We start from the raw sequence: 16,296 nt of genomic DNA, 5'->3' as shown, positions 1-16,296 counted from the left end.
CCCACTACCTCATCTATCCTGTCTACCACAGAATTTCCCACTGCACCCTCCCCCCCCCCCACTCCTAGTTTAAAATCTCCTCCAACCCGCTAGCCATCTTTTCCCCCAAAGCAGCTGCCCCATCATCATTGAGGTGCAGCCCATCCCTGGCAAAGAGCTTGTAGCCGATTGAGAAATCAGCCCAGTTCTGGAGAAACCCAAAGCCCTCCTCCCTGCACCAATCTCTCAGCCACGCATTAATCTCCCTAAGCTCCCGCTGCCTTCTTAATGTTGCTCGTGGCACTGGTAATATCTCTGAGAAAATTACCTTGGAAGTCCTCGCCCTCAACTTCGCACGTAGCTTTTTAAAATTGTTCTTGAGGACTTCCCCCCTCCTCTAACTTTGTCATTGGTACCTATGTGTACCAAGACCGCCGGGTCTTCCCCAGCCCCTCCCAACAATCTGTCCACTCGTTCCACCACATGCCGAACCCTAGCACCAGGCAAGCAACACACAGTTCGGCATGTAGGGTCTTTGCGACAAATTACCCTATCCACCTTTCTAATAATTGAATCCCCTACAACTATAGCCTGCCTTCCCTTCCTAGCACTATTCCCCCCACCTGTATTAGAGGTGCCGGCTCCCAGGGTGCTCTGAGAGTTAGCCCGCTCCATACATGCCAGCTCAGAGCTGTCTTCCCCAGCATCTTCACCTAAAGCGGCAAATCTATGGTTTGTACAAGCTGTGAACCAGCCCCCCTACCCTTGTGTCCCCTACTTCCCCTCTTAACTGTTACAAATTTGTCTCCCTCATTAACCTCCACTGTCCCTTCTCCACCCCCCACTACACCGGCCCCTGCCAGTGGTTGCTCAGTGAGCCTCCTGTTCTCCCCCATGCTTGCAGCTGCCCTCAGTGCTGCCAGTTCCCCCCTTAGATTCTGGTATTCTTACTCTGAGGCGCTCGTATTGCCAGATATACAAACCGGATTCCAAAAAAGTTGGGACACTAAACAAATTGTGAATAAAAACTGAACGCAATGATGTGGAGGTGCCAATTTCTAATATTTTATTCAGAATAGAACATAAATCATGGAACAAAAGTTTAAACTGAGAAAATGTACCATTTTAAGGGAAAAATATGTTGATTCAGAATTTCATGGTGTCAACAAATCCCAAAAAAGTTGGGACAAGGCCATTTTCACCACTGTGTGGCATCTCCCCTTCTTCTTACAACACTCAACTGACATCTGGGGACTGAGGAGACCAGTTTCTCAAGTTTAGGAATAGGAATGCTCTCCCATTCTTTTCTAATACAGGCCTCTAACTGTTCAATCGTCTTGGGCCTTCTTTGTCGCACCTTCCTCTTTATGATGCGCCAAATGTTCTCTCTAGGTGAAAGATCTGGACTGCAGACTGGCCATTTCAGTACCCGGATCCTTTTCATACGCAGCCATGATGTTGTGATTGATGCAGAATGTGGTCTTGCATTATCTTGTTGAAAAATGCAGGGTCTTCCCTGAAAGAGATGATGTCTGGATGGGAGCATATGTTGTTCTAGAACCTGAATATATTTTTCTGCATTGATGCTGCCTTTCCAGACATGCAAGCTGCCCATGCCACACGCACTCATGCAACCCCATACCATCAGAGATGCAGGCTTCTGAACTGAGCGTTGATAACAACTTGGGTTGTCCTTGTCCTCTTTGGTCCGGATGACATGGCGTCCCAGATTTCCAAAAAGAACTTTGAATCGTGACTCGTCTGACCACAGAACAGTCTTCCATTTTGCCACACTCCATTTTAAATGATCCCTGGCCCAGTGAAAACGCCTGAGCTTGTGGATCTTGCTTAGAAATTGCTTCTTCTTTGCACTGTAGAGTTTCAGGTGGCAACGGCGGATGGCACGGTGGATTGTGTTCACTGACAATGGTTTCTGGAAGTATTCCTGAGCCCATTCTGTGATTTCCTTTACAGTAGCATTCCTGTTTGTGGTGCAGTGTCGTTTAAGGGCCCGGAGATCACGGGCATCCAGGTTTTACGGCCTTGACCCTTACGCACAGAGATTGTTCCAGATTCTCTGAATCTTCGGATGATGTTATGCACAGTTGATGATGATAGATGCAAAATCTTTGCAATTTTTCGCTGGTTAACACCTTTCTGATATTGCTCCACTATCTTTCTGCGCAACATTTTTGGAATTGGTGATCCTCTCCCCATCTTGGCTTCTGAGACACACTGCCACTCTGAGAAGCTCTTTTTATACCCAATCATGTTGCCAATTGACCTAATTAGTGTTATTTGGTCTTCCAGCTCTTCGTTATGCTCAAATTTACTTTTTCCAGCCTCTTATTGCTACTTGTCCCAACTTTTTTGGGATTTGTTGACACCATGAAATTCTGAATCAACATATTTTAAATGGTACATTTTCTCAGTTTAAACTTTTGTTCCGTGATTTATTTAAGTTGGCACCTCCACATCATTGCGTTCAGTTTTTATTCACAATTTGTTTAGTGTCCCAAATTTTTTGGAATCCGGTTTGTATAATATACTCTCAGAAAAATGTTGGATGTCTTTTTAGAATGTAAGAAGTTATTAAAATTAACTTGATCCAGGGACTCATACTGTTGCCCTAATGGGAGTCAAGAAGGTTTTTTCCTCTATGAAGCAAACTGGAGAGGCCAGATGTGTTTTTTCTCAGTCTTCTGAATTGTCTAGCATTAAGCAGGTCTAGACTGGTTCTGGCATTTCATGTACACAGAGGCCGAAACTAGGGTTGCCACCTGTCCGGTTTTGACCCGGACAGCCTGGTTTTCAGAAGGACCCAATGACATTGTCATAGACCCGCCCCATGATGTCACGGACCCACCTTTTCCCACCCCCATGACATTTTGATGACATTTCCAAAAATCCCCTCAAAACTTCCACTTTGCAGCATCTTATCTCCCACAGAGCATTAGGTACCAATATAAAACACCCTAAATTTGAACCCCAGGGGTCCACTGAACAGTTTGATGCCCAACATGTATAGGTTTACCTAAGTATGTCACATGTAGGGACCCCAATGTGAACATACCCCCATATGATCTATCATATCTGTCATTTCGGCTCCTGCAAAATCAACACATTTACTTCATTATATGTGGGATAAAGCTAGTATAAAGTACGGTCACCCCAGAAAGTCATATATTTTTGGAAAGTACACATTCCCCCTAATCTACAATGGGTACCCATGTCTTTCTACTCCAAAGTACCAAGCCGCAAAGCATTTCTAAAGTTAGCAATTTTGATGACATTTCCAAAAATCTGCTCAAAACTTCCACTTTGCAGCATCTTATCTCCCACATAGCATTAGGTACCAAGATAAAACACCCTGAATTTGAATGCCAGGGGTCCACTGAGCAGTTTGATGCCCAATATGTATAGGTTTACCTAAATATGTGGCATGTAGGGGCCCCAATGGGAACATTCCCCCATATGATGTGTCATTTCAAAAAATCAACACATTTACCTCAACCCTTTTAGCTTGTTTGTGTATCCCCACTCCTGGCTCTACCTAAGCTGATCAGAAAACCCTTCACTACACTGATGAGCCCCAAGAAGGGCGAAACCGGTCTATAGTTGGGAATCTGATCAGCTATTATCCTGGCTTTTGCATTGAAAACCCAGTGGGTCAGCATTAGTCTATAGGATAAAACCCATGTAAATGGGACAAGCCCATGTAAATCGGACTTAGCTAAGAGCCTAAAGGAATTTCTTCCCAGAATCCTGTTATGACATTTGCATACGTATGAGGCGGTCTCCTCAACCCTTTTAGCTTGTTTGTGTATCCCCACTCCTGGCTCTACCTAAGCTGATCAGAAAACCCTTCACTACACTGATGAGCCCCAAGAAGGGCGAAACCGGTCTATAGTTGGGAATCTGATCAGCTATTATCCTGGCTTTTGCATTGAAAACCCAGTGGGTCAGCATTAGTCTATTGGATAAAACCCATGTAAATGGGACAAGCCCATGTAAATGGGACTTATCTAAGAGCCTAAAGGAATTTCTTCCCAGAATCCTGTTAAGACATCCTTTATGTGGGATAATGCTACAAAAAAGTACGCTCACCCCAGAAAGCCATATATTTTTGGAAAGTACACTTTCTCCCGAATCTAAAATGGGTACCCATGTCTTTCTACTCCAAAGTACCAAGCCACAAAGCTTTTCTAAGTTTGCCGATTTTTATGATATTTCAGAAAATCGCCTAAAAATGTTGAAGTTTGCCGCATTTATCTCACACAATTTCTTGCGTACAAAGGCAAATCAACCCAAATAGGAACACCTAAGGTCTACTGAACAGTTTGATGCCCAATATGCATAGATATACCAAAGTTTGTGCTGTGTGCTGACCCCAAAATGAAAATAGCGCATATGGATTTCTCGCCTGCAAACCCAGCTTTTGCATACAGAGCCCCCTGTCAGCGTATTATGTGGTGTAACACCCCCAAACTATACAGAAAAATCTAGAAATCCATATATTTTTGTATAGTACACGTTCTGATGAATTCAAAATAGGTAAAGTTATTTTTGTCCACCAAAGTTACACATGGCAAAGCTACGCTAAAAACAGATCAGGAAAACTTATACAGGGATAAAAATGCAATAAAACCACAAAAATTGTGCAAATCAGCGAAACAACAAAATAAGTCACACAACAGCGTAATTAGTGGTCAGAATATCTGATCCAATAGTGACGCTGTCAAAATAAACAGTTTTTAAGGAAAATAAACTAAAAACAAGCAGTAAAATAGAAAAAAAAAATAATGCAAAAACAAAGTTTGTGTATACACCTGTGTACATATGTAAAAGTAGTGTGACAGTATGTAAGTGTGTATATGAGTGTATATAAGTGTATATTAGTGTGCAAAATGAAAAAAAAAAAAAAAAAGTGCTAAATTGTGTGCTGTATGTAGGTATAAATGTGTGTAAATGAGTGTAAGTGTGTAAATACAATAAATAAAAACACATTTACCTGTCCAAAAGATCCAGATCGCATGGCTGGCCGTCCTGCTGCAGTCTCGGTGAGTGGAGGTGGGGAAGCAGGAAGCTGGGAGCAAGCAGCAGACGCGATGCGATCGCGTCTGCTGCTTGGGGGGGACCCTGCAACGATCGCTTCACAGGGCTGACATGACAGCCCCCCTGGCTCGTTGCCCAGGGGGCTGTCATTGCTTAAAACTCTTTAAGCAATGACAGTCTTTATCTGCCAAAAGACGTACAGCACACGGCGTTGGCAGATAAAGCCTTTCCCTGCAACCGACGTACGCCATATGTCATTGGCAGGGAAAGGGTTAAACTTTGCCTTTTCGTATTACATGTTTCAGAGAATGGCAATTTACTAAAGCTTACAACATTTCAAAAATTGAAGAGATACTTACCCAATCCGTAATTCAGAAAGTTCTGGATAACAGGTTTCCGGATAACGGGTCCTATACCTGTATAAAATCAGCTGTATTATTGGCTGCCATATAATGTGGGTAACTAGTAGATTTTAAATTACTGATATAAAGAAGCCACACAAAATATAGTTAAATGTGAAAAAAATGAACACAAGAATCAGCACTACATAGGTCCTTTGCTACTTCAATTAAAAGGATCAGCTAAACCTTTATACAGTAGCTCAACAGTAAACAACACAAGCAAAGATATGTTAAAAGTTGTGAACGGAATAAAATCCCCCCCCCAAAATAAGAATTTAATATTATGCTGAAGCTGCAAGAATTTCACAATGGTCACAATTGGTTGCTATAGAAACCCATACCCAGGCCCGGATTTGGGGAGAGGCCACAAAGGCCCGGGCCTAGGGCGGCAGAAACCTGGGGGCGGCATGCCGCCCGCCGCACAAAGTTCTAAAAATTTGCGTTCCCATACGAAGCAATGGGGACTTACCCCACTGCTCCGTATGCAAGTTTGGCCTATGGCGCAAATTTATAAAATTTATAAATCCGGCCCTGCCCATACCCTGCTTAAGTCCAGTCACTTCAGGCCAACTGGCTGATCTCTTTACTTCAGAAAATGCAAGAAGCAAACTATAAAAGAGTTTATTAAAATTCAGATCAGATTAAAATGGCAGTTACTATCGAAAGTTCATCTAAAAATCATGTCTCATCACCAAGCTAGGATCTAATACTTTTTACTCATTATGACATAATAGTCACAATTAGTTGCTATAGAAACTCATACTCCCACTACTACAGGATGATCCATTATAAAGAAATGTGTCATTTACAGCCAAGCAGCACATTACAACCGTCCCAAAATCAGAGAAAAGTGTATTTTACTAAGCAACAGTTCAAATATGCGTTTTCTTTTCGAATTGGTTCTTAAATAAATTTACAACAAAATCACCAGACTGATCTCTCTTACCACAAAATGTCAGTATAAAAATATAAAAAAATATAACCGACTATAGTGTATGTGTAAGTTAGGTAGGGACCCTAAACTGCAAGCTCCACTGGGGCAGGGACTTATGTGAATGATGTAACATAGTAACATAGTAAGTTGGGTTGAAAAAAGACATACGTCCATCAAGTTCAACCATAATGCCTATATATAACCTGCCTAACTACTAGTTGATCCAGAGGAAGGCAAAAAACCCCATCTGAAGCCTCTCTAATTTGCCGCAGAGGGGAAAAAATTTGTTCCTGACTCCAAGATGGCAATCGGACCAGTCCCTGGATCAACTAGTACTAAGAGCTATCTCCCATAACCCTGTATTCCCTCACTTGCTAAGAATCCATCCAGCCCCTTCTTATATAATGTATCAGCCAGCACGACTGATTTGGGGAGGGAATTCCACAACTTCACAGCTCTCACTGTAAAAAATCCTTTCCGAATGTTTAAATGGAACCTCCCTTCTTCTAAACGGAGTGGGTGCCCTCGTGTCCGTTGGAAGGACCTACTGGTAAATAAAACATTAGAAAGGTTATTATATGATCCCTTTATATATTTATACATAGTTATCATGTCACCTCTTAAGCGCCTCTTCTCCAGTGTAAACAGACCCAACTTGGCCAGTCTTTCTTCATAACTGAGACTTTCCATACCCTTTACCAGCTTAGTTGCCCTTCTCTGGACCCTCTCTAACTCAATAATGTCCCGTTTGAGCACTGGAGACCAAAACTAAACGGCATATTCTAGATGGGGCCTTACCGGCGCTCTGTAAAGGGGAAGAATAACCCCCTCCTCCCGTGAATCTATACCCCTTTTAATACAGCTCAAAACCTTGTTTGCCCTTGCAGCTGCTGCCTGGCATTGCTTGCTACAGCCAAGTTTATTATCTACAAGGACTCCAAGGTCCTTCTCCATTATGGATTTGCCTAGTGCAGTCCCATTAAGGGTATACGGGGCTTGCATATTTTTACATCCCAGGTGCATGACCTTACATTTATCCACATTAAATCTCATCTGCCACTTAGCTGCCCAGATTGCCAGTTGGTCAAGATCCTGCTGCAGGGATGTCACATCCTGGATAGAATTGACTGGTCTGCAGAGTTTTATAATCTCTTGAAAGAGAATATGCAGCACTATATGCTGTTTCTTCCTTATTGACTGTATTAAGGCATGAAAGCACCAGGCTTACAATCTGAAATCCCTGAAACTCACTATTAATAGAAAAGCATTGTCTGCTGTTCTGCTGCCATTCTGTGTATTCTGTATTTTTTCCTCTGCAGTGTGCAATCTATGAATTTCTCACCATGATTCCAATTTACTTTAGGTCCTTCCACTGGAGAATAAAATGAAGATCCCTCATCAGTTCCCTGTAGTGCTGTATGTTGGAATGGGTATTGTGACAATCCTATACATTAGCATGGGTACCCTGGGATACTTACGTTTTGGTTCCAGCATACAAGCCAGCATCACGCTCAATTTACCCAACTGCTGGTAAGTTTGTAGAATCCCGAAGGAACCAGCAACAGGCAAAAGATACATCTGTGTTGGTTATGAACATTTATTCTTAGCAGTATATGTTAACTCTTTTCTTTCTCTCTCTCTTTCTCTCTCTATTATATATATATATATATAATATTTGGGCTGTAAGATTTCTTTTCTCTTTAAATATCCCCTTGATAAAGTGTACATGCCCAAAAACAGATTACAGCAGTGTAATCTAGCACTGTTTACTTTAAACAACTTTCATTTGCTCTAAGTTCTATGGCTAACCTGCCTCAACTGTACAGCAATTGGATAAGTTAGAGGGAGAACTTTAAAGTTCCTTACAGGATATCCAATCCCTACACAATTGAAGTGGGTGATAAATGCATATAATAAATAATAAAATATACACAGTACCTGCTAGCAAACATAAATACAAAGATTTGCACTGTACATGTGTATCTCTCGAAAGCGATAACATCATGCACTGGTGTCTTAAATAGCAGGTAAGCTTAAAGGACATGTAAACCCCACACATAAAAATTTAATCAGTGAACAGCATCTTTGAAATCTTTCAATACCTGCCACACTGGTTGTCCAGAGGTTGATAGTAAGGCTGCAACATCTCCTTAATCACTTAGATTTCCTTCTCCTCCTGTAACCCACTCGGCCCTCCCCTCAGGAATTTGATTTCTGGCTTACCAGACATGCTCAGTTGTTCTAAACTCAGATTACTAAACACGCCCCCCAGTCTAGCAGCCAGTAAAGATATTGCATTGCTGCTTCCCATAGAAACTCAGCTCTAGCTGTCTGCATCAATTTTTTTCTCCTGAGCTCAGCTTTACCATTACAGTGCTCAAACAAAGCAGAACTTTTAGCAAAGACAGTCCTTCCTGTGTGAGCCTGTATTCCTCATGAAATGTATGCTGAATAAGGGTCTGTGTGTGTGTGTATGCTGTTTGCAGATTTAAATGTATCTGATTATGTATCAGAGGAAAAATGGCCACCAGGTGAAAGCTGCTATTTGCTTTAAGAAAATGTGATGGTGCTGGCAAGCGGAAGGGATATATGCAGTACAAATGATGCCATTTGGGTGGGCTAGATGTGTCCAACTGATACACATTGTAGGCAAATGTAGGCTTTACATGTCTTTTAAGGGGGAGGAGTTATGGGTCAGGAGAGAAAGCACATCCAAAGAGCATGAGAGCAAAAAAAGAATGAAAATTAAATAAAATGAGAAGATAGGTGCATAAAAATGAGAAAATGGGTCAATATCAAAAAGCAGAATGGGGAAAATGATAGAAGTAGAAGATAGATGGGAGAATGGGCAAAATATTATAGTCATGGACGGAGAAATGTGAAGAACACAATAGAGAGTGAAAGGAGAGAAATGTACACATAGGAAATGGTGGGAGAGGAACTAGAAAGTGAACGTTGAAAAGAAGACGAAGAAAGCTGAAGGTATGTGGTACAAATGGGGTGAACAAGGGAGGACAGAGGTGAAGGCCAAAAGAAGGAGAAAGCATAAGAGATTTTAAAAGAAGTAATGAGTGGGTGAGCAGAATGTAATAGTTAAGAAATTATGGGAAAGCTAAAAGATAGTAACAAGAGAATAGGTAGTAGATCTGAGCATGAGAAACCAGAAGACAAGAGAAAAAAGTAGAGACTTACGCAGACTAGTGAGGGAGGAGAGAGCAAATTTTCTTGGTGCCTCAGTATGTACTTTATATTCAGTGAATTGATAAAAATAGTTTCTCCTTAGATGTAATTGTGAGTCAGTTGATTAGCAGTAATTGTCTGACCAATAATTGCACCTTTGCTGTTGTACCGTATGCCATTACCCTGAGGTTAAAAAAAAATAAGTATTACTTCACAGGAGCATGTTAAATCATTTAAATAAATGTATTAGACCAGAAAAAATGGACAAAAAAAAATTAAGGGTTACTTACTTTATATAAGAAAAAGTCAGATTTAGGTAACACCCTTATATTGTACCATCTAACACTCCACCTGTGTTTCTGTTGCACAGGTTTTACCAGTCAGTGAAATTACTCTATTCGTTTGGCATTTTCATCACCTTTGCCCTGCAGTTCTATGTTGCTGCAGAGATTATAGTGCCAGCAGTGACCTTGCACGTACATGATCGCTGGGTGCGTTGTATGGATCTGACAGTGAGGGCAGCTTTGGTGTGCATTACATGTAAGTGTTATATTTTAATGGTAACCTTGTGTGAAATGGGTCACAAACTTGTGTACAATATCTGATTCCCTTCCTTAATCAAGTTTTCCTTGCAGTCTCCTGATCTCCTGTGAAGCATTGCCCTTTAGCATATGCATTTTTAAAGTTACATCTGTGTATTTGGAATACATACATTTTTAAATTCAAAGAGGTATGTGTGTGTGTATATATATATATATATATATATCAATCCAAATGGTGTCCGCACTCCAAGGCTCAATATTCTGCGGGGTGCTTAGCCAAAATTATGTATGCATAGAAAATAATCATCTGTGGCCAGCACACCCATGTTTCATCAAAAATTTTTTTATTGCAGATATATTGTTAAAACCAATGTTTCGGTCCTTGTTAGGACCTTTCTCTTTGAGAAAGTGAACAAAATTGCTACAGACCCACTCTTAAACCCAAATTGGCGCCAAAGTGTAGCTGATGACGTCACACAATGTATGGCCAATCACCACCCACCAACTGTGCATACATAAACACATAAATAAAGTTTTATGAGGTCACATAAATCAAAATCAAAGTGATAAAGACCAACATACTAGTGTACATATAGAAAGGGGAAAAAAAGGAGAGAGAGAAAATTAAAAAAGATGCAAAAGAACAACCCGTATAGCTGACCTGCAACTCACACAATGTGTCGAGTATGTCAGAAAAAATGAGGAGAACCATATGGGCAGACAAAGGGACGTGGCCAGATCATGTTGGCTTACAAAATAACGGGTATTAGCACTGTAAGGAGTCAGGTACCTCATATCTTATATAACTCTGTACGCCGTAGGTGTGGGTTGCCATGGTAACTGAGACGCTTAATTGATGATTTTGTTGTGGATTGGCATAGCCGACCAATTTTGGTCTATGGTTAATGACTTAAATTTACTCTCCACTACAATACGCTTTACAGCGCATTTTGATACAACCACTATTTCATTTTTGGATTTGGAATTAACTGTAACGGGCTCCACACTCACCACCACGACTTATAGGAAGGACACAGACCGAAATACATTTCTGCACTTTTCTTCTTGCCATCCCCCACATACCCTACAAAGCAGTCCATATTCACAAATGGTACGGATGGTTAAAAATAACTCTGATCCACTGAAGTTACAACACCAACTCTATGAATTGGAGACACGGTTCATACAGAGAGGATACAGACCACAGCTGCTGCAATCTTCAAGATGAAAGGTCACATCTCTTACTCAAGCCCTGGCCCTAAAAGCAGGAGACAAATCACCACAGAGGAGGACTGAGGAGAGACTTACTTTCACTACAACTTTTACCTGCTTGAAGGGATTTTCTGTCATTGGTCAGTCCTCGAGAAGGACCATACCCTACCACCCATCTTTAGACAGCCTCCGCGGATAGCCTATAAGAGGGGCGCAGTTTGAGAGACATCTTTGTAAAGACTGATCCTAGTCACTGTTATCAGTCCTCCACCCCCAATACCTGGCTTCCTTCCACGAGATTGGGTTGCTATAAATGCCCCAATTGTACCACCTGCAATGCTTTGATCTCGGGACCTTCATTTAATCACCTACACACAGGCTGAGTGATACAGAACCAGCATAGATTGACGTGTACCTCCAAATAAATGATTTACTTTATTAAGTGTCCTTACGGCCTGATGTACATCGGAAAGACCATCACAACATTCAGAGAGCGGATGGCCAACCGTAGGTCTACAATTCAAGCAGGTTTAGCATCCGGCGAAGCAAATACTCCAGTGGCATCACATTTTCTTATCCACAAACACTCATTAGCAAGCATGAGATGCATGGTAATTGATCACATACCACCCTTGGCCCGAGGTGGCAATAGTGAAAAACTTCTTTTGCAGAGGGAACTTAAATGGATGCACCGGCTAAACACCATTAGTCCGAACGGTTTGAACAAACTGGTATCTTACTCAGCGTTTTATCTACAATAACCTCTGATTTATGGAGATATGATAACCATCGCAGTAATTTAGGAAATTATTGATAATTTATATTGCTCCCCCTGAAGTACAGTGGTGTGAAAAACTATTTGCCCCCTTCCTGATTTCTTATTCTTTTGCATGTTAACTATTAGTCAAAGATAACATAATTAAACACAAAATGCAGTTTTTAAATGAAGGTTTACGTTATTAAGGGAGAAAAAAAACTCCAAATCTACATGGCCCTGTGTGAAAAAGTGATTGCCCCCCTTGTTAAAAATAACTTAACTGTGGTTTATCACACCTGAGTTCAATTTCTGTAGTCACCCCCAGGCCTGATTACTGCCACACCTGTTTCAATCAAGAAATCACTTAAATAGGAGCTACCTGACACAGAGAAGTAGACCAAAAGCACCTCAAAAGCTAGACATCATGCCAAGATCCAAAGAAATTCAGGAACAAATGAGAACAAAAGTAATTGAGATCTATCAGTCTGGTAAAGGTTATAAAGCCATTTCTAAAGCTTTGGGACTCCAGCGAACCACAATGAGAGCCATTATCCACAAATGGCAAAAACATGGAACAGTGGTGAACCTTCCCAGGAGTGGCCGGCCGACCAAAATTACCCCAAGAGCGCAGAGACAACTCATCCAAGAGGCCACAAAAGACCCCAGGACAACATCTAAAGAACTGCAGGCCTCACTTGCCTCAATTAAGGTCAGTGTTCACGACTCCACCATAAGAAAGAGACTGGGCAAAAACGGCCTGCATGGCAGATTTCCAAGGCGCAAACCACTTTTAAGCAAAAAGAACATTAAGGCTCGTCTCAATTTTGCTAAAAAACATCTCAATGATTGCCAAGACTTTTGGGAAAATACCTTGACAAATACGAGACAAAAGTTGAACTTTTTGGAAGGTGCATGTCCCGTTACATCTGGCGTAAAAGTAACACAGCATTTCAGAAAAAGAACATCATACCAACAGTAAAATATGGTGGTGGTAGTGTGATGGTCTGGGGTTGTTTTGCTGCTTCAGGACCTGGAAGGTTTGCTGTGATAGATGGAACCATGAATTCAGTAGAATTCATGGTTCCATCTATCACAGCAAGCCTTCTAGCATGAACCGCCTTTTTAAGGTCATGCCACAACATCTCAATAGGATTCAGGTCAGGACTTTGACTAGGCCACTCCAAAGTCTTCATTTTGTTTTTCTTCAGCCATTCAGAGATGGATTTGCTGGTGTGTTTTGGGTCATTGTCCTGCTGCAGCACCCAAGATCGCTTCAGCTTGAGTTGACGAACAGATGGCCGGACATTCTCCTTCAGGAGTCTGAAGGAGACATTCTCCTTCAGGATTTTTTGGTAGACTACTGTCTACCAAAAAATCCTGAAGGAGAATGTCCGGCCATCTGTTCGTCAACTCAAGCTGAAGCGATCTTGGGTGCTGCAGCAGGACAATGACCCAAAACACACCAGCAAATCCACCTCTGAATGGCTGAAGAAAAACAAAATGAAGACTTTGGAGTGGCCTAGTCAAAGTCCTGACCTGAATCCTATTGAGATGTTGTGGCATGACCTTAAAAAGGCGGTTCATGCTAGAAAACCCTCAAATAAAGCTGAATTACAACAATTCTGCAAAGATGAGTGGGCCAAAATTCCTCCAGAGCGCTGTAAAAGACTCGTTGCAAGTTATCACAAACGCTTGATTGCAGTTATTGCTGCTAAGGGTGGCCCAACCAGTTATTAGGTTCAAAATTACTTTTTCACACAGGGCCATGTAGGTTTGGATTTTTTTTCTCCCTAAATAATAAAAACCCTCATTTAAAAACTGCATTTTGTGTTTACTTGTGTTATCTTTGACTAATAGTTAAATGTGTTTGATGATCAGAAACATTTTGTGTGACAAACATGCAAAAGAATAAGAAATCAGGAAGGGGGCAAATAGTTTTTCACACCACTGTAGGTGTATTGTGAGTTCTGCATTGTCATTTGGTATGTATGAAAAAATCTCACAAACCGTTTTCTTTCATACTTTATGTAGTATTTATATGAGAGTATAAGTACTTTATGTAGTATTTATATTTGTCCGGTATTTCTATATGAATCCTGCTGCAAACTTGATTTTGTTACATACATTTCAGCTCATCCAGCATTTAGCTGATTGTTACATTGTTATATTCTGTTTGACACTTCTTTTTCCCCTCTTTTTTTACATGCTATCCTTTTATATTGTTACTTTTATTTGGAACAGACTGATACTTCTTTCTTTCGCTCTGCCCTGTATTTCATTGTATTTTTCCTGTTTTTCTTTTTTCAGCAAAAAATCTGTGCTTTAGGCATTAACACACAACCTGAGTACCATAAGCATTATTTTTATTTTCCTTTATATTCCATTATCATGCCCTTTACCTCCCCTGTACCACACAGAGTTACAAGATGTTATATCGATAATGGGGACACCTAATAACAGCCCATAGGGCAGGATCAGAGAGTCTGTTAACCATGGGAGGCGCTGAGGTGAATAAGGGAATCTACGTGAGTCACGGTGCAGAACAGTGACGTCACTCGGCTTCCTATTCTACTATCGCTCCCTGATAGCCACGGCTGCTCCCCGCACAGGATCACAATCAGTGTCCAGCAGATTCGCCGATATTGAGGTGGTAAGATCGTGAGGTACAGACTTCACGCCTGCGCCTGTCCCACTGTTATATCAGCAACTGGGTGCACATAATGATTCCTGTGATGCAAGCTCCGGACGCTTAGGTTCAGTGTCTTCACCTAGCATCTCTGTTACCATGGCAACCCGCACCTAAGGCGTACAGAGTTATATAAGAGGTACCCGACTCCTTACAGTGCTAATAGCCATTATTTTGTAAGCCAGCATCTGGCCACGTCCCTTTGTCTGCCCATATGGTTCTCCTCTCCGGGTTGTTCTTTTGCATCTTTTTTAATTTTCTCTCTCTCCTTTTTTTCCGCCTTTCTATATGTACACTAGTATGTTGGTCTTTATCACTTTGATTTTGATTTATGTGACCTCACAAAACTTTATTTATGTGTTTATGTATGCACGGTTGGTGGGTGGTGATTGGCCATACATTGTGTGATGTCATCAGCTACACTTTGGCGCCAATTTGGGTTTAAGAGTGGGTTTGTAGCAATTTTGTTCGCTTTAAGAAAGGCTGTGGATACAGCCGAAACGTTAGATTGACGTTTTTTCACAATAAATACATTTTTTATTTTTCCACTAAGTCCTGTGAGGGCAGCATCTATTCTATATATATATATATTATATATTGTTATATACTGTTTTAATTGTGTTACGTTAACTCTCTATACTGCACCCAGGCATACTGTGATATGACAATGCCTGCTTTCCATCAGCTTTTTATATATATATATATATATATATATATATATATATATATATATATATATATATATATATATATAGAAAATAATCATCTGTGGCCAGCACACCCTTCAATGTTTCATCAAAAATTTTTTTATTGCAGATATATTGCAATATATCTGCAATAAAAAATTTTTTGATGAAACATTGAAGGGTGTGCTGGCCACAGATGATTATTTTCTATGCATACATAATTTTGGCTAAGCACCCCGCAGAATATTGAGCCTTGGAGTGCGGACACCATATGGATTGAGATATATATATATATATATATATACACACATACATATATATATATACACATACATATATATACAGTGGTGTGAAAAACTATTTGCCCCCTTCCTGATTTCTTATTCTTTTGCATGTTTGTCACACAAAATGTTTCTGATCATCAAACACATTTAACTATTAGTCAAAGATAACACAAGAAAACACAAAATGCAGTTTTTAAATGAGGGTTTTTATTATTTAGGGAGAAAAAAAATCCAAACCTACATGGCCCTGTGTGAAAAAGTAATTGCCCCCTGAACCTAATAACTGGTTGGGCCTCCCTTAGCAGCAATAACTGCAATCAAGCGTTTGCGATAACTTGCAACGAGTCTTTTACAGCGCTCTGGAGGAATTTTGGCCCACTCATCTTTGCAGAATTGTTGTAATTCAGCTTTATTTGAGGGTTTTCTAGCATGAACTGCCTTTTTAAGGTCATGCCACAACATCTCAATAGGATTCAGGTCAGGACTTTGACTAGGCCACTCCAAAGTCTTCATTTTGTTTTTCTTCAGCCATTCAGAGGTGGATTTGCTGGTGTGTTTTGGGTCATTGTCCTGCTGCAGA

The 16,296-nt window shown here is 40.8% G+C and overlaps 1 protein-coding gene across 9 annotated transcripts in view; it reads left to right on the top strand.

The window, feature by feature from the left end:
* Window positions 1-16,296, top strand: part of slc36a1 (solute carrier family 36 (proton/amino acid symporter), member 1) — a 135,269-nt gene that overhangs the window by 47,980 nt on the left and 70,993 nt on the right. For 7 of the 9 annotated variants that reach the window (XR_004221919.1, XM_018092822.2, XM_031898706.1 and 4 more), the window contains exons 9-10: window positions 7,733-7,899; window positions 9,920-10,089. The exons of 1 other annotated variant lie outside the window; for it this stretch is intronic. Coding sequence is in view for 6 of the 8 variants with exons in the window: in XM_018092822.2 (XP_017948311.1) it covers window positions 7,733-7,899; window positions 9,920-10,089 (337 nt within the window). In the remaining 2 variants the exon portion in view is untranslated. Of the gene's footprint in view, window positions 1-7,732; window positions 7,900-9,919; window positions 10,090-16,296 lie in introns of those variants that run through there. One more of the 9 variants, XR_004221920.1, reaches the window with a different exon arrangement.

This window comes from Xenopus tropicalis, chromosome 3 (genome assembly GCF_000004195.4).
Source record: "Xenopus tropicalis strain Nigerian chromosome 3, UCB_Xtro_10.0, whole genome shotgun sequence".
Taxonomy (NCBI): domain Eukaryota; kingdom Metazoa; phylum Chordata; class Amphibia; order Anura; family Pipidae; genus Xenopus; species Xenopus tropicalis.
Note: the sequence above shows the minus strand (reverse complement) of the source record. Positions and strands in the feature narration are given on the sequence as shown.